Source organism: Dysidea avara, chromosome 1 (genome assembly GCF_963678975.1).
Source record: "Dysidea avara chromosome 1, odDysAvar1.4, whole genome shotgun sequence".
Taxonomy (NCBI): domain Eukaryota; kingdom Metazoa; phylum Porifera; class Demospongiae; order Dictyoceratida; family Dysideidae; genus Dysidea; species Dysidea avara.
This window is the reverse complement of record NC_089272.1, coordinates 59,553,875-59,581,683: the sequence shown is the minus strand read 5'-3', so window position 1 is coordinate 59,581,683 and position 27,809 is coordinate 59,553,875. Positions and strand designations below refer to the sequence as shown.

General features: G+C 38.0%; 1 protein-coding gene across 1 annotated transcript; it reads right to left on the bottom strand.

The window, feature by feature from the left end:
• Positions 1 to 592: 592 nt before the first annotated feature.
• Positions 593 to 27,757, bottom strand: LOC136238244 (transcription initiation factor TFIID subunit 7-like). The gene is made up of 9 exons (XM_066028604.1): positions 27,611 to 27,757; positions 27,283 to 27,355; positions 26,642 to 26,694; positions 24,391 to 24,471; positions 19,275 to 19,368; positions 10,320 to 10,454; positions 2,559 to 2,601; positions 1,519 to 1,595; positions 593 to 928 (listed from the first exon to the last, which is right to left on the bottom strand). The coding sequence occupies exons 1-9, from the start codon at positions 27,665 to 27,667 to the stop codon at positions 852 to 854; spliced, it is 690 nt and encodes a 229-aa protein (XP_065884676.1). The 5' UTR covers positions 27,668 to 27,757; the 3' UTR covers positions 593 to 851.
• Between the last annotated feature and the right edge of the window lie 52 nt (positions 27,758 to 27,809).

The following is a 27,809-nucleotide window of genomic DNA, read 5'->3' as shown; positions in this document are numbered from 1 at the left end:
TTTTTATACTGAAGCAGTTTCCCTTTACCCCCCAAAAAACTTTGTTCCTAATATGTTGCCTCATCTCTTTCACTACAGAGACTTGCTTGCTTTGTTTCTCTCAGCAACTCGACTTTTATCACCGCATCCCATGCTATACTTTCAAAATTAAATTCACCATTGCAATGCAAGTAGGCAACCATGACCTTCTTCCCCGCTAGATAGTAGTCTCATGTAGCCTGCTTGTCAATGAGAAATTATACACAAAGGAGCAGGCATTTAGTTCTAATCAATAAGCACTGTGTACACATGGAATTTGAAGTTTGGTGTACTTCCAACCAAGGCATTATGAGATATACAGACTACGGTAACACCTTTTGGTTGAGTTAGGGCATGGCAGCTTGCACACTTTGCTGCAAGTAATAGCATCTCAAAGTTGATCTGGATTGTCAAAATGTTCCATCAATGAGACTTCAACATAAAAGACATGGGGTGAAGGAGGGCAGAAATCATCTCAAGTGACCTTTGAAATATGACCATCAATCACAAAGTACTTATTATAGCTAACTGACGCAAAAGTGTAGATGCAGCTATGTATTACTGAATGCAAGCGTGTAGTTAAGTTAGCTATTGTACATCAACAAACACATACACACAAGATACACAACTAGCCATGACATTGTAAGAAGGGTAAATACATTATATGAACAACATAACTATGCAATCTCATATAGTTCTTATACTGCTAATGTACAAATCAATATAACTACTGAAGATTACAACATGTCGTGTGTCACATGAACTACAGTATCTGCCAACATTGCATATCAGTATAAGCTCCCCCCATCAAGGTACATACACATTGTGTACTGCTACACATCAAAGTCACTGACAGATCCACTACTGTCACTGCTTGCTTCCTCCAGTATCTTCAACAATTCTGGATTAACTGGAAAGACAACAAGTACTGTTATATGTTTGAAATGTGGAGCAGGCCAGCTTTACATAACTACAAACTGTATGTAATCACGTATTGCATGCCATTTAGTTAATTCCAAAGTCAAGTTATTTCCGATCAATAAAGTACTCTGTGAAATACTGATCTTCTTAAAATTCAAGGGTAAAAAGTTCACAAATCACAGCCTATTGTATTTTACTATGGAAAAACTAGCAGCTGGAGATTCACCAGTAAAAGAAGTTTCATAAAAGGATTGTCAAAATATCACAGCCCTTGTTCGCTATACGGCAAATACATCAAAACAGATTCTAACTATGTACAGTGAGACCTCGAACACCTGTGTACTAGTTCAAAACACAAAAGTGTTTAGATAAGTGAATTGCTCAGATAACCATTCATTTATATACAGGGCTCTGCTAAACTACTCTAATAGAACACACAGTGGTTGTCAAAATACTGTAATAGAACAGTCATTCATACTGAAGTCTGAGGACCTCATTACTTTCTCCATCCTATATATCATATTTCTAGAAACCTCAACACAGCTTAAAAGTATTACGTGTATGTGACTGTAAGCACACCTTGATTTCTTGTGTCCATTAATTCCTTCTGACTACTAGCTGGTGTCTGACATCTTGATACATCAGCAGATGCCATACTACATAAGAACAACAACAATCAGTGATATTGTAAGCCATTCCTGAACTTGTAGAATCTGCTAATAGTACTCCATTTCTATGTTATAGTATTTTGTGGTTGGGACAACTAAAAAAAATATTTCCAAGCTATGGGTACTTATGAGCTATGAACATTATAGTTGATGAAAGTGTTTATGTAGCTACCAGTGTGTGTGTGTGTGTGTGTGTGTGTGTGTGTGTGTGTGTGTGTGTGTGTGTGTGTGTGTGTGCGCGTGTGTATGTGTGTGTGCGTGCGTGTGTGTATGTGTGTGTGCGTGCATGTAGTTGTGTATGCGTGTTCCGGGATTGTCAGTACACAAGTGTAGATCTTTTGCCCAACAACTTTATTTTAACCTTTTCGCTTTTGTTCCCTTCATAAGAAGGGGCCGTGTGACCATTTTATGGCAGTAGTACCACGGCAGTGGTATGGAGGAGCAACATACCAGAAAAATAGGTGGAAAATTGAAAAAAATGAGCACCAAGGAATGGCAACTTACGTAGCACATTTTGTATGAAAAAGATAAAGATGCTCTAACAGAACAGTCACACATAGTATATATGCTAATAGGAACAACTAGAAATCATAAAGCAGTCACTAATAGAGCAGTCACACATGCTTATAAGCTTGAAGTACTACAACTCATTTTTATTGATGCTCAACAAAATAGAGAAATTTTGAGCAAAATAGGTACAGGTGTAAGAAGGGGAAATGCTGGAAAGACAATTACGTGGGGAAAAAAGCAAATAGGGTCATCCCTAAAAAAGGGTCACGTGACCATTTTATGGCAGTGGTATGGAGGAGGGTGTGTGTGTGTGTGTGTGTGTGTGTGTGTGTGTGTGTGTGTGTGTGTGTGTGTGTGTGTGTGTGTGTGTGTGTGTGTGTGTGTGTGTGTGTGTGTGCATGCGTGTGTGCAATGTCTGTGTTACTGTACAGCGCAATTCACCTGGGAGTATTGGGTGCCTCATCTTGTTTGACCAGTTTGAAATCTGTTGTATTGTTGTTAAGGAACATGTTCACAATATATTTAGACACATACACAACAACCATTATCGAATTTAACAGACTATCAAATACATCAATACATAAGAGTATACAAGTTATAGTTGTAACACATCCATGATGTTTGTATCTGATTTGTAAACACAACACCCAAGGGCCACTGGCCCAAGTGTAGAATGCTATAAATCATATACAAACTGAATAGATTTGTTATGACTGATCAGTGGCATGGGGAATGTGCGGATCAAAGGTGCCCATTTGTATCACGAAAGAAGCCAGAAAGCCAGGCTAATATTTTCTATCACAGAGTACCATGCCCAAGGAACAAACTATTTTATTCACTGATTACTGTCTAACAAGGTTACTTAATTCAACGGTAGCGTTTCCCAAGAATGAGCACGTTGCCAATTAGTCCAGCTGTTGAACTATTTTACAATTAGATGTGTAGCTCAAGCGACATTGTTGAGTGGTATATCTTAATTTATTGGTGAACAAGCATGTGGTATATGGACAGCCCAGCTGCTATACTCTTTCCCACTCATTTAGACAAGTAACTGCAAAACTAAAGCTGTGATATGAATTACAGAGTGATTCATCAGCTTGATGTATTAGCCAAAATTCATAGTCTGGTATTGTAACTTCCTGTGGTGGTGCCATTTATGGTTTATTTTTGATGTCTTTAAACTACTGTAATTAGTGGCCAATAGGAGGGTAAAGTTATAACTGATTTGTACTGGAGGCAGCCTTTGATCCACCATGCATCATAATATAAGTTTTAACTTTCGGAAGTGAAAAATGCCACCAAAATCTGCATTAGTAATTCATCAAGTGAACATTTACAAATTTCATGTGCTACCAATTTAGCATTGAAATTGTCATGATGCTGTCGGTCTACCTTACCAAATTTATATTTGCTACAGTAAGCTGACATTCTAAGAATTTCTGCATTCATTAATAGCTATAATTATCATGGTAGTAAAATCCACACAATTACTTAAAACTAGGGTGTACTGGTATCGGCACTGGTTGCACCGATACCGATACCAGTGTGTCAGTGCACCTCTTAGAGCTGGGCAGTATGAATTTTTTTTTCTATTAAGGCTATACGGCAGGGTCTGTAGGACACCTGGTCCTACAGCCTGTTAAAAGATGTTACAGACAGTGTGTTTGAACAGGTGGAGGAAGGAGAAAAAGTCCATGACTGGACCTGGGCAGCCTTGAACCTGCAGCCATCTGATTAACGCTCGAACGCTTACACGACTCTGCCAGGTAGTCAGAATATTTTCTCCTTGTCAGTTTTATGTATATGTATCCATAGGAACTCTAGAGAGTGATTTATTGTCTCAAAGTACACCATGTGGAACCAAATGAACATTAGTTTATTTGTCAAAGATGGTATGGTATTATGGAAAATATCACGGTACAAATGCATACCATGTTATGGATTGAATTTCTAATATACCAAATGGACTTTCTTTTGGAAGTGTGATAGGTGGCGGTTAATGAAACATGCATGCTTTAATGTAACTAAAAAAGGTTCTCTTTACATTGATAAAGTATCATCACATTGGTAAATGCAATGTTATGAATCAACTGTCATCTAACTCTAGATGGTACGGCAGTATTTTCTAAATTAACCCGGTACGGTAACATTATCATTAAAATACCTTCTCCTTCAATATCTACTGGTATATCATCCAGCTCTATTACACCTACCTAAAACGGCATGCTTAATGGCAGGCAGTGTACATATCATTTTTCATGAAAATTTCTCCTGGAAAAATAATTTGAACAACACTTTTACATGAGTACATCATATGGTAGCTACAGTGGAAAGAAAGATTCAAAGATGGTATGCCATGTGTCATTCTTTGATGCTTAATATATCTGGTTGAAAGCCAATAGCTCCAAGTATTAAAGCCAGTAAGCCACACAGTTAATATGTCAAGTAGATAACTAAAGCTAGTGTTGTGATCTTAAGTAAAAATATAATTTTGGCCTACAAAATTTATTTTATAAAGAGAATTACAGTATAAACAACAGCAGTGTTAAGTGTATCTGAGTAAGTTAAAACTGAAAACTGATTTGGCTGACATGACTATCTCTAATAAAACAGTCACACACCCACACAATGATGAATGCTCTATTAGAGTATATTACAACACTGGCACAGTTAAACTGAGTGGAAAGACTGACCTAGTGTATTCAAATGTAGTACTAGCATTGTAGCACTGATAGTAAGAAAGAAACATACCAGTCTTGCTGGATATTCATAAATCTGTTACTGGTTGTTAGTATAACAAAATCAGTTAGCAACATTTTCTTTCTAGTGCTGATGTGATATTGTAGCTGATGCATTACTTTGTTTACAGAAATAAACCTCGTGTGCTATTGTATGTACGTAGTTCCATTATCATGATTCATAATATGATACCAGCAACTAGAAAGAGCAGCGTAACGTAGCACAGCCCTCCTGACCATTTTAGATCAACAAACTGCTAGAAATAAATACGGTTAGCTAAGCAAGATTATAGAGAGAAGAAGGTAGCCAGGATACAACAGTATGTGGCATACAGATGATGGGATGATCAAGTCAATGGTTGTGAGTTATTGGTTGTGTGATCACTCCATTAGAATCTTTGACTGCTCTAAATAGAGTATCTGCAGTGCCATATAGTTTTTTACTCAATGCTTTACTGAGGAGGATAACACTGGAAAGGAATAACTTCAACAGCTGGACTAAAGCAAGTAAATTCTGAACAGTTGAGCATGCAACCAGATGAATAATCCACAGTATGGACCTCCCAAACTCACTCCACTGAAGTCAAACTAGCCATCCTAAAACATATTCAGCTAGTAGCAAAAATGTGAAATAAGGCTATAAACACTATTACATGTGACCGGTATACGTAATATCTCCGAAACAATAATGTAAACAGTCACTGATGAAGTTTGCTACTTTCCTATCCCACTAATACAAGTGAACAAGCTGTGTTAAAAGGGTAAATTATTAAATAATTCCTCTTACATAATAAGCATTGATCATGGTGCTGTGCTAAGCAATATCAATCATGGAAGTTATATTACTGAGGTGACAAATATTTCAATAAACAAATTCATTCCATCTTCCCCCAAGAGTTTTCAAAAACACCATAAAATGATTATACTGTGGTTATTGGCTTGCACAAGTTTTGTCTGTGTAAGGCTTCTGTTTGCCGTACTACAGGCAGTGAGGCATATAGATGGAAGATGAAACGGGATCTAAAAGGTAGTTTCTGGTTCTCTGAAGTGACTTCAACCTTTGGTAGTCTGTAACTGGGTGATCAATTAGTTACCAAAACACACCGAACACAAAGATTCTCATAACAGTAATGCAATGTGTACCACTGAATTCAGAGTTAATGCTCGCAGAAATTTATGCACAAAAATTGGCTATATACAACAGTGTTTGGTTCACTATTGTCAACATCCACCGATACTTCAGTTCTCTATGTACGCTACCACGGAGTGCTTACTTGCTTCCCAATCTGGGATTATGCAGCACACATCTCTACATTAATGCCAATTGTCTGTTGTTTCAAACATGTCACAGTTTAGAGGAAGCTCTTACTTAATCACCAGTAGAAGGTGACTTCACAGGGTTAATGATGCGATGATTAACATGATCATCGACTACACTACAACAGAGCACAGTATGGCTTTTTGTTATATTGCACAACAAGAGATACACAGGTCTTGGAAAAGTGATCACAGCATTAGTATATTCATTGCGTTCAGTCTCATTGCTGTCTAGTATATAATCACATTAACAGATGCTATATACCAGTTTCAGCAATACTCTACAATGCGATTACAGACAGATGCATTAGTACTGTTACAGCATACACCAAAGAAACCAGTCACATAGCTTGAACGCAGAGAACAGATGTTGCAGTACTAGCAGGTCAACACAACATTACTATGTAGATCTTCAGTGCTGGACACTGTAAAGCAGTAATAACAACAACAAGATTAGAGGTGCACCAATAATCGGATCGCTATATCGGCCTTGTTTTTAGCATATTAGTATCGGATCAGTAACATGTGTAAACAAGTAGCAGATACAGATATCAATATACTCACGGGGTTGCGCGCCGGCTTCTTGGGCCGCACGACACACTACCGTGTGTCTTGATACATGATGGGCACTAATGCTCTAGTAATATCCTAGCAACATCTGTTTATGTTATGTCAGCTGTTAATTATAGCCCCACTCTGTCACTTTATAACTAAAATTAGAGTGCAAATTTTAATGTATCCACCATATCAGGCCTAATGTGTCTACATTGTTTTATCCATTAATAAATAAATAAATAACGGATCGGGTTTGTTTATTGGCTTGATAATTTAATATCGGCTATCAAAATATCATGCAGCTAAGTCATACGGTGCACCTCTAAACAAGATGTGGTCCATGCACGTGCAGCACACGTCCATGTATGTGCTATGCACGCCCTGCTGTTGGCTTGCAAGCAAGGACAATGAAAGACCATTCCACCACAAAGAAGGCGTATCACACACATCATGTTGCAAGAGAGGGTGCTTGCATATCACCGAGTAAGGTAACTCCATGTATCCGGTTGTTATCTAAACTTGAAGCTTGTAAATAACTACATGGAAGGTGACAACAAGATGAAGATGACTGGACAGGCATTTAATCAAGTGTCTACATATGTAGTACAAATATGTATGACTGTGTACATTAACTACTCACCAATACATACATGGAAACTCTATTGACCAAGGTACAAATATGCATACACAAAACCAAAGAATGCAAAAAGGCGCAAAATGTCACCACCTTGTATAGCCTTGTATAGCCTTGTATAGCCTTGTACGTGACCTACGAGGGCGCCATTCTGACATGGCACTTAACTGAACAACACCCAAAAATGCAGCTTTACAACTATCAACATTACACCAGAAATCTGTTTATTATGTAGGTATGAAAAGACAGGTTGATCTTGGGCAGCTGCAACAGCTAATTGGTATGGTCAACATGTCTAAACAATCCCAGCCAATTACTGAATTCGTGTAACCATAAAGCAATAACACACATTCTGGTTGACTCTACCCAAACTGGCCACCCTGAACCTGTTTACAGTGATCAAGATTAAAAAGCCCCTAAGAAACAAGTAGAGATTGATATGATAGAAGATTCTTCCAGGCATGTGTTAAATAGTGGGCTATCATTATGCATATGTATTAGTTAAAGCACTGCCGCGAGTGCTATATGAAAATATAGCTCTAAAAGAGCGGGTGAGACAACACAAATACACGACGCAAGGCTGAGTGCTATATTTCGTCTTGAGACCACTCCTTTAGTGCTATATTTTTCATATAGCATGAACAACCTGTAGTGCTTTAACTGATTTAAAGAACTTCCTAGCTATGCACTTCGAGCTCAAACATGCATGAAACTATTCGACACTCACCAGTCTTCAGTGAAACAAGTTTTCACTCTGGATAATGATTGGACGAACCTTGAAGACCCTCAGGAGTGCATCATCCCTATCACCTCGATTTTAGGGTCGGGTACCGCATGACTGATCATTGTCAGCCCATGCACAGTGCTTGCTATAACTAACCTCTATATAGCACTGTGGTCACCAATATAGCACTGTGGTCGCATAAACTGTACTGTATGGCACATACAGCACTATTTTCGATTTGATCTTTCATTCTAAAGTTCTTTAAACATACATAATATAGTCATAAAATGTTTGCTTCAGTTCTATGAGCAGATTGCTTTGCTCATTGGCCAAAAGACTTTTCAGTCACTTTAGCCAACAAGTCATTGTAGCACGATTGCATCCTTAAACAGATTATCCCAAAATTAATGGATTTTATAATCACCACAAGGTGAATGGTCTTTTCATAAGGTATTTGCACAAAAATAATAAACAAGAACTCAAAACACATATAAAGTCTAAAGTACTGGCTTATGATTACACAAACTATTGTTTAACAAAACTATACCACCTTACCTCAGTCTCAATACCCGCTTGCAATACATAAACAGCTTTTGGTCTTCCTAGACAGGTGGTGGCCACATTATACAGGTGGTTTATCATGCTATACTACAGTGAAAGCAGCATAGCTGGCTACCCTCAGAATCGATTTCATGGGTAGCTGACTACAAACATAAGCAGAGTTGTGAGCTCTAAAGCAGTTTATACTCAATGTTAACTTTTTGCACAGATGGTCAAAACAAAGGAGGACCAATAGCATTACCACTTCCAGTCAGCCCCCTTACATGGGAGCTAGTTATAGCCAGACAAAACCACCTCTAACAGGATTCACTAAACCTCTATGCAATGAATACAACAAACTATTATTTTGACTATTCCTTAAGAGTTTCCTGTGAAGTCACTATAAGGCATTATTAACATGCTGCAACCTGTCAAAGATTCTTAGAATGAACTGAATCCTGTTCTTGTTACAACTTGTCTAGGGATTATTATTAGGAATTGATTTCTTGAGAACAAAGTTCATTATCTCACCTGAGCATGCAGGATTGAGAAGATGACTCCTACTGCACACATGTTGAAGGTTTGCAGTAAGGCTTTTAAAACAGCCAATCAGAATGCTAATCGTAACTACCAGATAGGTACAAGTACATTGCTACACTGCAAATATGCTTCTTCACTGTTACAGATAATGAGGTGATCTTATTAATAAAGCTATGTTTGGGACCTACTTGATATGGAGGTGGTCTTATTAGTGAGGTCACGAAGTACTTACTTGACATGGTCACTATAATGAGGTGGTTGTCTAAGTATGTTTAGGACATTAAAAGAAGTAGTCTTATCAATGAGGTCATGAAGCTATGTTTGGGGCCTCCTAGAGGTGGCCGCTAAGTCACTGTTCATTGTACATACTTACATACATATCCACACATTAAACCCATTATTCATTTCTTGTTCACTAGTCAATACTCAAAATAGCAATGCAGGCAGGCGGATTTCAATTTTACTTTTGTACACTAGATTATGATGGCTGAATTAAATAGCTCACATGATCAAGAATGCAACTTTTCAAAGAATGCATTACTAACTAAACAGAGTTGCTTAGTGGCTGCATTCAGCCATCAGTATTACAAAACATGAAACCATTACGCAGGCAGGCAGGGATGAGAAACTAATTATTAAGTTTATGCAGGTACACCCTTGTAAACCATGTACACACACTACCACAAATCTGTAAACAGTTTATTGATGTAACCACAAAACCGTGTCAAAAACATACTTAATTTTATTTCAGCATTGACGACCACACACAAGTAAGCACGCAGCATGCACTCACACACATCACACACGCATGCACGTACTATACACACAAACAAGCAAGCACTCACACAAGCACGACACAATGCCACGAATGTAAAAGTACACACACTCACACACGCACGCACGTAAACACAAGCACACAGTCATATTGAGAGAAAGGAGATGTGATAATGTATGTACATACGTACGTACATAGTAACAACATGGAGGGGGCTACATACAGCAACTGATATTAACAATATTGGGGGAAGCGGAGATGACTAACCAAACTGTAATGGAATTGTGTGTTTACGTTCACGTTTGTTACAAGCAACATAACATATATGTACGCTACAACAAGTAATATACACAGATAGGTATATAGATAAAAAGGATACCAACATTAATGGCTGCTAGATCTTCTCTTATCAACCTCTTCACCTCCTTCTCCACCTCAGGGGACTCAAGTAGTTTGTTCTTTCGTGCTGTCTTCCTGAAGCGACGTTTGCGAACATTCTTCAATGGTGGAGTAACTGCAGAAAACCAGTATATAACATAAAAACATCACACAAAAATGTTTTGACCAAGGGGAGCCTATATGCACACACACAACACACTACATGAATATTTATGCTGTATTGTATAAGGGAAAACATTAAAGCACATATACAATGCATCCCCTTTTCAAAATACCCCCAACCACTGTTCAGTTGACATGACAACAATGAAACCTTCCTATGAATAAGGTAAAACATAGATAATAAAATGTGAATGACCTACTAATGAAATTAATAAAAGGAAAAAATGCCCTCACAATGAGGATAAAGAATTGAACTTTGATAAGTATGTCTTCATGTAATTGTACCTCTGAAACATGACACTCACTCTCTATGGACAGGTTACACATGACACCCACACACAAAAGAACCAGCGAAAACATTGCAGAGTACACACACACACACTGAAAACAGAAACCTGGTAGAGAAAGGTCACCATCATATTGTTACCATTCAAGGAACAAAAAACGAAAACAAATCACAACATATCAGCTGTTCTACTACCATATAATATTTCATCTACTCAGGTCACTCCATAGCAAAGACCTGTCTAAACTGACCAGCTCAGCGTAGTCACCGCTTAATATAGTCAGAGAATTTTGGCACGTCAGCCAGATTAATAAACAAATTTCACTATGCCATGCAATAAACAGGATTGGTGACATAAACAATTACACATAATATAAGTGTGTAAGTACATCATAAATACACCACACCTACATTGGTAGGCATATAAAATTTGGACCTAAATACATGTACCATCTGGTCCCATTTCTGTCTATAGATATTCCAACCAAAGGTGGGATAAAATGTTTTGACACATACTGAAACACTTTAAACATTTGGTAACTTGATACCCACTCAAATACAGCTACCTCAAACCAATGAATAACCACACGCCATTAAACACTGCATATACCATATAGCCAATTGATGACTATACAAACAGGACCGTTAGCTTTCCCTGCATTGTAAGGATTCGCCACGAGTTAGATACCATAGCAACGATAGGCTAGCCAGTGATAAGTGCCTCCGGTACTGGCAGGATGGGTCTCTTCAATGGATCATTAAAAATTTGTTATGTTTTTTTTATAGCACAGCTGTTGTTTACAGCTCAGATAATGGGTCAATTTTCAGCCATAAGCATTTGGGTTTGGCTACTTTATAGCCTGTTTCACCGAGACAATAGAATATTCAAATTAGCAATTGCCTAAATTAATCATGGCAATTAGATTTTGTTGAAAGGAATAGGAGAACAAACGCTAGAAAGCACATAATGATGTCCTAAGGCAATGGTTAACAAAATCAGTTGTGTACTATTAAAATTGAGATCAAGCATAGTTGTCATATTTATTATCAAGGTATCCTCACTGTCCTGATTTCAGGGGTCTAAATGTGTGTACAAATTGGACCATGGAAAAGTGTCCTGATTACCAAGGTGTTCTTATTTGAGAGGCAATGGCCCTAAATGTGTGTAAACTATACAATACAAATCGGACCATGGATAAATGTGTCAAGGTATGGGACTGTGGACAGGAAAGTGACTTGACTTTAACGCAAAGATTGTACTTTGTAGAAGGCTGTGAAGGGTACATAGGTAGTGAATGGACCACACTGACTAATGTAACCGATTACATAGCTGTGGTCCGTGCCATGCACCACGACAACCTATTGTACAGGTTGAATCACTGGTGGTAGCAAAGTAAACATGTGTGTGTAGTGTGTGTGTGTGCGTGCGAGTGAGCGAGAGAGAGAGAGAGAAGAGAGAGGCAGCATAGCCAAGTGATTAGGGCATCTGCCTGGTGATCAAATGGTCCCAGGTTTGATTCCCCATGTTATGCCAGTTTGGTGTTGTTGTTTCATTGAGCAAAGAAACTTTTCTCACATTGCTCCAGTCTACCCAGCTGTTAATGGAGACCTGGTGGCTGGTATTAACTGGGAAAGCAAATGTCCAATTGTCCTGGTCTCACTTAATGGTGTTGTGGTCATTGTGAACTGTGGTTGTTGTGAAACTTTAGGTTCCACGGCTTCTCTCCGTGAGACCTGTACAGTCATCCTGTGGGTTACTAGCCCTGCCCCAGGAGGATTTGCCTGCACAAGGTTCAAGTGCCTGAGTAGTGCACAGGCATCCCAGTGCTGGTTCGCTGGGCGGCAATAGCTGTTAGTCTTTGCTTTGTATGTGTGTTAGTGTGTGTGTGTGCGTGTCTAATATATGTAGTGTGTGGTGTGTGTGTGTTTAGCCTAAACAAATGAGACTCTGGACTTGTTTCACAACACAAGGTAAGAAATTAATGAATCCTTCTAAACATTACTTTTGAACAAGGTTTACATCAAAGCATAGTTTCATAAGTCTTCATTCAGCACAAGCCAATCAGAAGCCCTCCTTGGTTGTACACATCTTTTATGACTGAAAACATTCTAATAAACACATACACTTGATGTGTGAAACATCATAACAGTGAACAAAAGTATTGTGGCCTGCCTGACAGGATGTGTATTATGTGCAGTTACTGAGGCTTATATCAAGTCAATAGATTGGAAAAGAGTATAGGTGGTGAGATAGCTCCCCAGCTGTGAGTAATAGGCCAATTGATTACTGCTACCAGTACTCTTATAAAGATAGCTGTTCACCGTCAACTCTTTTTCGAAAATGAATTGGCACGCTGTAACTAGTGTACAACATTCGTTTAAGTAAAATTTACCTGCATTCTTCAATTGGAACACTGTCAACATTTGTAAAGCTTCCTTGCATCAACACAACCTTGTATGGCTTTCCTCTGGTGTGTGTCTCACCACAACAAATGATTGTTAACATGAGGCCACTAAACTGGAATTTGTCACCTTATACTGAGACCACCTGTTGATTTACCCACCTTTGTATTAAGACCACCACAACTAAGTGGCTGATGCAATCACATTAGTAAAGAAGACTTACTTACCTTTTGGTAGAGCCAAGGGCCTGTTGGCTACTCATACCAAGAGTACATAATAATAGAAGAGGGAGGAGAGTGTCTAACTCTCAATATAGGCTGTACAAACGCACAGCGCTCAAACCCTCCTACTTCAATCCATAGAACAGCTAGCCATATATCAATACCTTTTTGTGAACAGAAGACTTAATATCTGTTGATTGAAGCAGTATAATGCTGAAGCCTACTTCAGAGGGCAGCGCCTATAATCGAGATAGCAGCGCCGTTTGTAACCTTTGGTGGCTATAGATGATTGCGTAATGTCTGAGCGCTGTGCGTTTGGCGAATCTATAGCAGTTAGACACTCTCCTCCCTCTTCTATTATTATGTACTCTTGCTCATACTAACTTGGAAATTTGCTTCATGGGTGTGAAATAAAACAGTGGGTGAGCTAATTAGTCTAGTATAATCATTGCCATATACTTCTTAAGATGGCATAGGACCAGGACAAGCTATGGTCATTTCACACACACAAACACAAAAACACAACACATGCATCTATTTGAGACACAGGCATAAGCTTTCAGTTGTGACCATACTGAATAAAATACTGTTTACCTGTATAATGAGACCATGGTTTAACCTTTCGATTGAGACCACTTTCAGTTTCACATAAAACTCTACACCTGCGAAAAACATAACACATTTGCTATTGAGAGCCAATTGAGTTTGTGTTTCACGGTTTTGCTTAGCAACAGGCATAAATAAAGCCAACGGTAAAATTATTACTAGATATTGCGGTACACTATTCAATGAGCTGTGCTAAATTTGATAGACAATCAAGGTCAACAACATAACCCCTAAGGCACGTGTTAACACTTGATGTACATACTACTACATGGGTGTAATATAAAAATTCTACACCTGCGAGAAACATTACACGTTTGCTATTGAGAGCCAATCGAGTTTGTGTTTCATGGTTTTGCTTAGCAACAGGCATAAACAAAGCCAGCGGTAAAACTATTACTAGATATTGCAGTACACTATTCAATGAGCTGTGCTAAATTTGATAGACAATCAAGGTCAACAAAGTAACCCCTAAGGCATGTGTTAACACTCGATGTACATACTACTACATAATATGGTTAGACAAATGGGACTGACATTAATGTGGTACTTTAGGTACTAAATTGTAGTGTTGCACCGATATGAGATTTTGCTGATATTCTGATAACCGATATTGGATAATATTTTCAAGCCGATAAACATAACCGATCCGATACAGCACAACATACAGTATCTATCCTGTAGCAATTTTTACCAGAAATTTGATTGTGAAGGATCAATATTTTTGTTTATAGCAGCAGTATTGCTATAACAACAGCTGACGGTACACTGAAGCAGTAATAACAACACTGTAATGTAGGAAAATGCAACTTGATGCATTTGTAAACATCATGAGCATGTATTTCTAAATAAATACATATATCTGTATCTACTGCTTTTTTCATCATGGTGCTGATCCGATACTGATATACAAAAAACACAGCCAATATATGGTTTTTCTGATAACGGATCCGATTATCGGTGCAACACTACTAAATTGACCAGTTGCACACCTTACAAAGTAGGTAGTTTTGCCAGGCATCATCACACATCTCTTAGCCTAAGCACCTATTAAAAGCCACTGCTCCCTTTAGATATATTGTGCTATATTTATCTGTACTAAAACCACTGGTCCTAAAAGAAGGCCAGTAGGTGCTATCTTAATACAAGGTCTTGTCTTGTACAAGGTTATAATAGCTTAGTTTTTTTTTAAAACAAGGGTTACTACAATGAAACCCATGACATTGCTACAAGGAGCAACAGCTAAATGTGCTTACTGTATGTGGAAATTATTGATCAATGTCACCATACGTACATACACCTCCCAAAACTATTGTGTCTTTCACCCTAATACCGGTTTCCTAAGTAAGTAGCATGGAGTATTTTAACCGCATCTTGCATTACGACATTCAACATCACAGGTACATGCAAGTAACATGTTTGTATTGCATTATCACGGACCAATCTCTCTTTGGTAAGGCTTCACACTTGATTGCTCATAATTATTGTAAGATGTGAAATGGTAAACAGCCTATGCAGCAAATAAAAAAAAGATTAATGGCTGATTGAAGAAAAAGAAAAAAATATTGCCTTGTTATTATAACTATACCTATACATGTAGATATATCAAACAAATGTTAGTGTACGTAAACAGATTGACAAAAATCTGATACGCAGAAACTTGCATAACAAAACTTTCTCTAAAGATCACAATTGCTAAAAGGTTATTATTTTACAGTTTGGGCAGCTACACCACATGTACAGGTAAACAGACCGATGAAAAGACTAGACAATATTTTATGGTTCAAAGTAAACATACCAAAAAGCCACAATTGCCAAAACTAGCTGATCCATTCACAAGGGGATATGGGATGAGATACAAGTACAGCATAGAGATATGTAATATCAGCAGTACTACATGCAGTACATATTCAATATGATATCTCCTAGTATGAGATGACAGTCTGAACAGTCCTGCTTGAAAGACAGAGCTATTGCGGTAGGTATAAAATAGAAGCTGAACTCAGTTTGGTTGTTTAATAACAACACCACGCAAGGCTGTACTTGTACAGGCTACGCAGCTGTAATTTTTTCTCTGATAATTTAAGGTTCCAATGGTGGTGTTTTATCGTACAGCAATTTCAGTATGAGGAAAACATAAGGCCAAAAGAATTTACGTACGCATGAATGCAGCAAACTGTTGAAAGATCATAAAGTTGAGGAGCCAAAATACATGGTTGTATAACCACAAAACACTTTGATGTGTAAAAGGGTCACAATAGATTACAATCACACACACACACACACACACACACACACACACACACACACACACACACACACACACACACACACACACACACACACACACACACACACACACACACACACACACACACACACACACACACACACACACACACACACACACACACACACACACACACACACACACACACACACACACACACACACACACACACCACTAACAGAATGCTTTGGGCGGTCTTTGTGGTTTACTCACACAACAATACCAACCTATATACACTGACTAATAAGTGAACACCACAAGTTTGGTGTAGTGGTAGAAACATTGGCGCCAAACTTGGTAGTTGTGGCAGCTGCCAACCTGCCTAGCAACACTAAAAAGGCGCCAATAAAAGGTCAGCTTGTAAGCTTTAGTCAGTAGTGTCATTAATTAGACGAATTGGGATTTATCAGCCGTGAATGATTCCACTACAATAATATTCTGTTGTCGAGGAAACGTTCAATGAGAAGTGGTAACTGTAGTAAATTGCATGTACTTCTGAGTCAATCTGTTTACGTACACTAACATTTGTTTGATATATCTACATGTCTACATGTATAGGTAAAGTTATAATAACAAGGCATTATTTTTATTTCTTTTTCTTCAATCAGCAATTTATTTTTTTTTACTTTGTAGCATAGGCTATTTACCATCATCTTACAATAATTATGAGCAATCAAGTTTGAAGCCTTACTAAAGAGAAATTGGTCCGTGATAATGCAATACAAACATGTTACTTGCATGTACCTGTGATGTTGAATGTCGTAATGCAAGATGCGGTTAAAGTACTCCATACTAGCACCATCATTCATACCGTGATGTCAACATGACATATACCACAGATCCATGCCCTTACACATCCCAAAACCGTCTCAGCTCAAAGTATTATTTCCTAGTTTATAAAACCTGATGTCTTGCCTGGTTATATAATCGCACATCACATGGTTACAGCATGTGACCAACCTCCACCGAGTATTTTGATAACGGCAGGAAATGATCATGTTGTAAAATCGTACAATGTTGCAGGCTTCAGTAATCTCTAAATCCTGAAAACAGAAAACTACGTACCTGTCTTGCTTCCAAGAAACTTTACAATAATGTAAGTGTTCAATGGGTATATGTATAGTACAAACAAATGTACAGTATAGCAAGAAATGTTGTTTAATGGACAAGTAACTCCTATACGCTACTTGTGTAACTAGTATTCCTAGTATTAGTATTGCAAAATAATACAATCTATCATACAGACTCAATGCACATGCTACAGCACAGTTTGGTTGCATTCTAATTTTCTGATATCAGTAGACATTAAGTTTGAATGCAATCAAAATCCACACTAGCAACACATGAATCATATCTGTGTGAGTATGGCGCCATATCTGTATGTATGTATGTACGTACGTATGTATGTATGTATGTATGTATGTATGTATGTATGTATGTATGTATGTATGTATGTATGTATGTATGTCTGTCTGTGTGTGCGTGTGTGTGTATGTATGTATGCAGTATTTCTCCCTTAATAAGAAAAGGGTAGCCCACAACATGTGAAGATCGGATGGGATGGTTGAGCTGAGCTACGTACCTATGGTTACTGATGATGTATATACATAACTAAACAACTTTCTTGTAAGTTTAAGTTCTCATGAACAACTGGCTCATAAGGTAGTTTTATTAAGGTCATGAAGTATATAACCTTAGCTGTGTTTGAGTCTTTGACATGGTCACAATAATGAGGTGGTCTAATTATGAGTTCATGAAGTACACCTTAGTTGTGTGTATTTGGGACCAACTTGACATGGTCACTATAATGAGGTGGTCCCATTAATGAGGTCATGAACACACCTTAGCTATGTTTGGGACCTACACTGTAATAAAGTCTTATTAAAGAGGTTACAAAGTATGCTCTAGCTGTCTGTGTCAAGCTCGCATACAACTGGTCGCTAGTAGCTTAAAATGAATACACGAATAAGACAGATAAAAATAGAAAGATCACAGCCACCACATAAACCACACCGTGGTCACAAAACAACAATAAAAGTCAGCACATTTCACCACTAAACATACCACAGCAATAATGCCAGCATATCAGCTTAAATATCAAACATTGACCTAAACACACTCATGCACAGTTTGTCTGCTACCAGGTTTCGCCCAGCAACAATAATGACAGTTTGTTGATATGGATAAGCAGGTATGTATCTACACGTTGAAAAATATCTGGTGAGCCAATGATGCTGTATGATAAACGAATTAAGTCTTGTAGCTAGCAAACAATAGAAAATGTTACCCAAACTGAATGCTCATCACACCACCACAAATCACACCACCCCAGCCACAGTGTAATAGTGATCAGTGGAAACAGTTACATGTATGACACCAAAGTACACCAAACAATTAGCTGGGCTAGAAAGACTTCGCTTATACTTTGTAGTGAGTCAAGATACTTCAGATTTTTTTGTGATGTCAGTGAAACCTGTCTAACTAGGCCACTGCTCAAGTAATAATAGGGTGGTAATCTGTAATGTCTATAAACAGAAAACCTTCCAAATGTGTACAAATGACCTGCCACCCAGCAAATTTCTTGTCTAAAATAGACAGGTTTTACCGAGATAAAACCACATAGTATAGAAAGCTGCCATGCTTGCCTGTACACTTAGGGGCTGGCTTATATATGTGACGTGTAAATATTAACAGTGTAGTATAGCTGTACTGCTGCAGTAAGACTGGAAAATGAAGCTAAACTAAAGATACATACACATGTTATGTAAAGCTGACATGACTTGTCTTCACTATTACACACAGCAACTGATATTTTTCTTTTTCCTTTAGCAATGAAATTTGCAAGTCAACAAGAATCCCATAAAACCTACACACGCGCAAGGCTACACGTGTCAATACAAACGTTGCTTAATGTACACACTCACCCAAACACTGCATGTAAAAACAGTCTGTGTATCTATAAACACTTACTCCCATGGTTCAACTGATATCTCTTGTAATGGTCTTTCTTGTGAGGCCTTTCTGTTTCATCACCTCCATCATCCGTATGACTGCAAATCATAATCTAAAATGAAATCCCACAATCAAATAGTATACAGTATGCGCACGCACACGCACATGTTGGTATGATGTAAGGAACTGATGCATCTACTACGTTACCAATCACAACAGATAAGTAGTACGCATCATCACGATACGTGACAAAGTGTAAATGAAGTTATAAGTGCATGTACCCATTGTGAATAATCCACAACAATATTATTACTGAATAACATCAAGTATCTTACACAAACATTTTATAACAGGAGGGATGTCACTTAGCTTGCAATACACAAACTTGTTTGTTAACAGGAGGGGGGGATGAATTTTTTACATAGGGGTGGGTTATCTACTGTATGCATAATCCTATAGTGTATAATATATTTATCCAAACTTCAGAAACTAGCACTAAATTCACAGAGGTTCACTGGAGTTAGGAATTTTTTTGGTACAATTTTTTTGACATGATAATTAGTCTTCATATATTCACAGGCTCTCCCAAGTGAGATGGCTCTTATGATACAGTAGATCAGATGGCTGCAGGTTTGAGGTTGCCCAGGTCCACTCATGTTTTTTTTCTTTCTCCAACTTTTCAAACTTTATGTTAGGGGTGGGTGGTATTGATCGATATCATACCAAGGTATTTTAATTATAAATATTGCGGTGTTGCTAAATACCCACTAAATATGTATAAACTTCCAATGAACCAATAACCTCATTGTAGACTATGCAGTGCTTACTCTTCAAGTGGGAAAACAAATTGGAGACGTTAGCCAACAAACTTTTTAATAAACATTTTAGATGGAGGTGACAAAATGCACTCTCATATTCGACTGGTCTCCCGTTAGTACCTTACTAGTAATCCCATACTACACTATTTGCTCCACTCTTGCTAACAAGTTCTGCTATAATACTGTTTAAATAATTTGAAAACCGGTAATTTCCGGTATTCGTTGGTATGCGGTATTACTAAATGTTAAATATTTAGTGATTCAGTTTTTCAAAAAAAAAACATTACACAACAACTAAACATCAATATATTGCACACCCTACTTTATGTATAACAACTTACAGTAAAACAGGCTGTAGGACCAGGTGTCCTACAGACCTTCAGCACTTGTGCTATAAAGCCTTAACCCTTAAACGCACATGAAACTTTTAAGGAATTAAGTCGTAAATGTGCACGTAACTTTTAAGGAATACGTGTTTAGACAAAGCAAACTTATATGGTGAGGCTAGATAGCCTTTCCTAATTCTGTTAGCCTAAAACAAGATATCAATAGAAAGCTTATTCATTGGCCTACTTGGGAGGGATAAATAACCACTGTAACAACAAAGGATTACTTGTTATAAAGCGACGAGGAATAACGTCCCACTTTATCGCAACAGCACATTCTTCGTCTTGCCCGTCATATTGATTGTGGGTTTAACCACGTGAGCTGTATATGGCCTGATTCGCCATTGAATGGCGATTCGACTAATACTTGTTTGCAGCGATTCGGACCAACTGGCAAGGAGTTATGGATCATTTTCTAAAGGTATGTATCACATTTTTGTAGTTCTTTGTTAAGGATTATTTTCACGGTTCCTATACTTTGGTCGTAGGAGGTATCATTTTAATGCTTATTACATCACGAGTAGAATGGCCCAAATTACAAAGCCATACGATGAATGCTTCGAAAGTTACAGCGCTTTGTTTACAGCCATGTGTAAAAGCCTATATATAGGCTTATGCGGTCCGGATTCTATGAAAGAAAAATGTTCTCTTTAATAAATCTAACCACAAATTATCTTACAGCCCCATTTCCTTTCAATCCAATAGAGATGATCAAATATAATTAGGGAATTACAATGAACTATTGTATGTAATGGGGCAATCCCTGGGAAAATACTGTATAGGGAGAATACGCAACATCAAGCTATGTTTTAATCAACAGTTATGTAATTGCATCCGGTGCACTAAGAAATGTAAACATCGTTTGTATAACAGTTTGTAAACCGACAAGGAAATACAACACATACAGTGGATAAACTCACTGGATTAAGGACACAACAAAACTGTAAAAAAAACCTCCCGACATGGCTATAACTCAAAGCATTTTACTTCTAAAAAGGAAGCCTCTTTATTGGATCAAAAATTCTATGTCTCTAAAAAGTGCCCACTAAAGACAGGTTTCATAGCACTTAAATAAAAAAAAATCCAATTATACAGTACATACGTCTGGCTGTGCAAATTACTGCTATGGTCACAGTGTTAAAATAGGTCACTGTTCCCAATTCAGTTCCCAGACAGAGTTGTTGAATTAGGACCGCCAAAGACAAAAGCAAAAAGTGACATGGTTACATTCCCATTCATCAGACACACAACAGACCAAGCTGTAAAACAACAGTTTCAACATGTGGTAGATTATAACAACTCAGTCAGGCATGTGGTACAACTGGGGAATATCAGTTTGACTGTGCCTTTCCTGTAAATTATGTAACATCCCTTCCACCAACTATTTTATGGACTATCCAACCATGCCAATACGTTCTCAATGAGTGGGTAATCACCACATAGTACAAACAAACCTTGGGAAAAGTAATACAGCTGTTTAGAATGAAATGGAAGCTTTAAAATTTCTGTCTTGGAATTACACTACTTAGTTAAATCCTGCTAAGCAGCTACTTCAATTAATAAATAGGCCTGGTGTACTCCGAACATACGCTTCAGATATCACAACAGTCATTCAGTTTGCTGTTTAAAAATTTAATATTCTTGTAAGTTAGCTGTTTAGTTCACTCACAAACATCATCACTGACTTCTGAGTAATGCTGGCAATGATTACAAGCTTGAAATATACTGCGGCAAGCCCTGAATGGTTTGCATGCAATCTGGAACCTCAGTGGAGGTTTGCATGGTAAAAATAAAGGACCTATTAAATTTCCAGCAGCAGCACTAGTGTACACTTGGTAAGCCAAGTGCGTACTAGTGACATGTGTCCACCATAGCATAGTCCTTCCTTTCCTTTTTTTGAAAGGTCATGCAACAACCCGTATCAGGCAGAGAGAAGGTGTCTGTGATTTTGTCACTTGGGTGTGCAAGGGCATATATAGATGATGCAATAACATACATACACATGACGCCACACATCTAGACTACAAACCACACAACCACCCTACAGTAACCAACTTTGCAGTGTACGCACATTACAGGAAAGCAACATCAGAAGCAGCGAATTAACAATGAAATATTGTAAGGGTATTAAATTTCACGGGTCAAATTCTTTGGTCATTTGATGCCCACAAAGGAATAATATTACTAAAAATTTTCATGGATAATTTTACATTTCAAACACTTCACATTAACTAAAGCCCAACAAAATGCTAGCAACTAGTCCACGAATGTAGTTTACTTCCAGCTGAATTCTATTCATGTGATGTACAATAAACCCATAAACAGGATTCAAATGCTGTTGAAAGTGGTGCATTGTATATATGAAGTCTTTGAGCCGATTACGTGTGAAGTACATTAAATCAAGCCTCCAACCATTATATTTCCACAATGGATTTAGCAACAGGGTACTTGCTTATCAACAAAAATAAAACATTGATATTTCTCCACTTATTTCGCTGAACAAAGATAAAAGAAAATTAACAACTAAATTCCTCCTATGCACGTTTTTAGTATCAACCGATGTACAGCCTGCAAAGCATAATTATTTCATCAAAATCAGCTATTTTCTTTGAAATACGTAAAATTCACTGCCATACAACAATTATGTGAAAAGCACAAAGCACATTTAAAACATGATGTGGTGTTTTCATTCTTGCAGAAAACTTTAACATACTAATTATAACAATGTGTAAAAGTCAAACTACTGATGTTGTTTTATAACAAGCACTGTACCAACACATACAAGGACAAAATGCTATCACATAAAATATATACGATTTCATTAGATTTGTGATGCTAGCAAATTCTGAAGAAGCCAGTTATGAGTTAGGGAGTAGAATTGGTTTCAAAAAACGCTGCTGACAGGGCAATACTAATAATAGCATGCTTCCTGGGTGTATACAGTCTCTTAATTACTTGACAAGTTGCATCATGGTGACCTGTATGATATAGTGATTTGTGGTTTATGAATACAATACAAACAGCATGTACACATGCATGCACACACTCACATACTCAAGGTACATGCATGTGCGTATGTGCCAATGCACACACACATGCACTTACTAATGCACACACTCAACACACACACATACTCACTCAACACACACACACACACACACACACACACACACACACACACACACACACACACACACACACACACACACACACACACACACACACACACACACACTCACGCACGCACGCATGCACAAAACATACACACGTGCATGCACGCACACACACACAAAACATACACACACCACACACACGTATGCACGCAAGCATGCACACACACACACACGCACACGCTACACCTGCACGCATGCAAACACACAGAATGCACACAAGCATGCACACTCACAGAACACACTTATGGTTAGAACAGCTGTACTAACACAAACACATATAAGGTAACCCCACTATATGTGGGATGTAAAGCCAGTATAGAGCTTCAACACTATGTAGTGACAACTGATAGTGAAGCCCAACTTACCAACCACACACATACAAAGGACCAGCGAAAACATTATAATGTACACACACTGAAAACAGAAACCTGGTAGAGAAAGGTCACCATCACATTGTTACCATTCAAGGAACAAAAATGGAAAGCATATATTAACATATCAGCTGTTCTAAATACCATGTAATAAACAGGCTTTGTTAAATATCATTACGTCTGGAAATGCATGATATGTAAGCATGAATAGATATGAACAACTGCAAAATAATCTGCTTGGAAGGTGCTCACAATATTAATTCACCATGAATAAAACATTGTTTATTGTTTAGATGTAATATTAGCACATCAACAAACACACACGAACACTTACACATGCATGTATTCCCACGACACACACACATGCACACACAATGTAAATCTACCTGGCAGATGTCCCCTGTTTTGTATAGTGATTTCTTATCCAAAGTCTTATGGCTTTCAATAATACAAGGTAAGTCCATCAACTGTAACATAAATGAAAGCAAACAACAATATATGTACATGTCCCTTATGAGCCACCCGGCTACAATACAAATCTTGAGTATTACTTGCCGTGTACAGGGCTTGTTATGTATTATAGAGATACTTGGAAATCAGGATATATCTCTAACAAGAACACTTTGATGGATTCAAGGATAGTTTAATAGTATGTGTACACACACGTACTCATGCAAACTTCACACACCACACATATTTCACTTGGTCTACGTGTGCACTGTACAGATCGATACACAGAAACACACTTGATGAGGTTTTCATTGCATAACATGTCTACCTTTCTTCAAACATGGTATATGCACACAAAGAGGGATGAATTCATGAACTCAACCATGTCACAGAGTGAGAATATAGTAATAACAGTAGGCTGATTATCGGGCCTGTGTGGTTCTTTTGTAGAGGCAATGTCAACAATTTTGCAGTGTAGGAAAAAAGTTATTATAACCTCTGCATATTTCTTGCCTAAAATAGTAACTAGTTGTCCTTACTGGTTAGGAAGGGAATTGCTAGCTTGAATGAGTTCACAATGACCTTCTCCGAGGGATGACTAAGCCTTGCAGTACAGACAAGGGGACTACTCAAAAGGACACTACAAAATGTGGACACCTAGACAATTAAGATACTTGTTCGCCATAACCTATTTATTAGTGTGCAAACTTTCCTGAAATCAGGACACCTCACGGGTTAGTCCCTTTGTACCCTTTGTATTAGTGACGCCTAAAATCTAAAACAAGCCCCCAGGTTGTCCAGTAATGAGACCTGAATTTTGTTTGTGAGAACAACACCGTATTGGTTATGTTAAGTAGGTTACAGGATATGTGAAACAGCATTGTTCAGTGTGATTTGACATGGCCACAGTTTACTTATAAGGTTGCCACATATAGTAATGGTGTAACTCACAAGTTAACCTATATACACAAAGGGCTGGCTTAAGCCTTCATGGCACCTTCAAAGCATGTTCAAGTACAAGATCACTGTTATTGATGGCTTGTATTACTTTACTGAACTCTGCAGGAACCAGTTGGCCTTTAATTATACAAAGCTTGCTCCACCTACCAAAGTAATTACCCCCAGCAAGTTTTCGCCTGATAAACCAGTTCTGTGCCAGCCTTTGTTTTGCTAAACCTGCTGGGCCAGACAGAATGTAGTGACTGCACTAATTCATCATTAGGTATGTAGAATAAAACAATATAGTCAGTTATCTGACACATGTGCTGTGGAGATTCGAGATCTCTCTCCTGGTACCATTGTAAATGTGGTACAATAATACTCGCCATATTGTTGTTGTAAGACTTCACTCAATGCCCCCCCAACCACCAGTATTTTTAGCACATGTGCAATTGTGAATGGAATGGTGTATTTTTGCCTATATTTCTAATACAAACATGTTCCTGAACAAAAGCATGTATGCAATGTATGCAATGTACACACACACATACACGTGCACAAACACACACATTCTACAGACACACAGACGTACACACCATAGAGTCTGATTGTTAAGCACATGTATATTAAGCGCATACTGGTTGATAAGCGCATGCGGATGAGCGCACGCGGATGAGCACAAAGCTCCAACACGAGGTGCAGCTAAATAAGATGAGAGGTTTGTCAAGCTCGAAATTTCGCATGATGCATGGCCAATAATACATAAAGTGGATTTCACTATGCTCACCAAGTGAAATGTCTTCTGCAGCATGAAAACCATGTTCCACGTACATAAAGTATTTGTACAGGAACTGGACTCCAAATATTAATACACGTGGTGCTACAAATCACTTTTAAGAGAGTTAATCCATGAACACTTACAATGAGGTTTTCTTATTAGGTGCATGCGGTTAACAGATAAATGTTAATAATAAAATAGTTTTATCAAGCACATGCACCTGACAACCAGACTCTACTGTATATGACAGATACACACACTGCACATGCATGCACGCACACTACTCAGCATGCACATAGTATGCCAGCATAACAACCAGAGTCCATAAAATTCACAAAGACTTCTAGTGCTAATGGATTTTGATTAACCTATCAATTACCTTGATCACACTTCTCACTACAACAATGGGCTGGTTGCCCATAGCAACATAAAAAAGACAAAGTTACACAGCACACATATAATTTGTGTACCTTAGCAGACAGCGTGATGTCATCAAAGTGGAGAAGTCCTTCCCTCACATCAGCTAAAAGTGTGGAGAATACACAGGTAGAAGCAAAGCTAGTTTGACAGATTCAACTTGCATGTACTTCTTGTTGTGCTATGCATACTCACTGAACATTATTGACACATAGCAGAACACAAATAGACAATATCTGCAATGACATATTTGACAATTTGTTGACATCACAAAACAAAATGGCCTGTGGGGGGTTTGTACAGGGAAGTATTGGGAGAGGTAGCATTTTACTATAAATTTGAAAATGGGCAAATGTGAGGCATGTGCAATATAATGCAATAAAATGCATGTATTTGCGTACATATTTAAGAATCTCAGTCTGCTTTTCACATTTTGCATCGTCACTTTACGTTCTACCTTTATTATCTGCTGATTTCATGTGTAAAAATTATGAACATTGTTCATGTGCCAAAGTTTCTGAAGCTCCCACACTAGCATGGCCAATTTGTCTTAATTTTCCAGGAATTGCAATGCATGAGATGAAAAACCATGCGTGAGACAACATCTGATGCGTGTGCCCCTCATGTAATGCATGAGAGTTGAAGTGTCTGATAGCATATCGTACATGTATTTGCCACAACACTAGCAACTAACAGAAATCTGAAATCTGTAGTCTCTCTGTCAGCTCATCTTCTCTAATTGCTTCGTGCACTTTGCCAGCAACGTCCTACAAAGATAAAAGTGAAGTGTACATCAAGACCTTAATACCACCAACAGACACTAACGATGACACGGAAAGTTAAGAATTACTGATATTTAAAATTGTACCCCGTGAATGATTAGGGATACAGCACAAGCAGTATACAAAATAGTTCAATGACTCAGTCTTCTGAGTATTTGGCGGGAAAGCGGACAATGCTACAGTGCCATTGCTCTTGTTTCCAGTACATTTTTAAAGGTTCAGCGTAACATAGCTACTCACTTGAGGTAGTCTTAAGATGAACTGTCGCTCTGTTCCTTCAGTTATCGGCTTGTCCATGTCGTATTCTTATGTTTTTGCGCGCTACAACCTTTCACCCTGTGAGACACACGTGTAATAGGAACGCTTTGATATCTCAAGTACTTAAACCGCAGAGTTACCCTAAATTGTTTGAAAGCCGCAGATATTTCTAAATCGATGT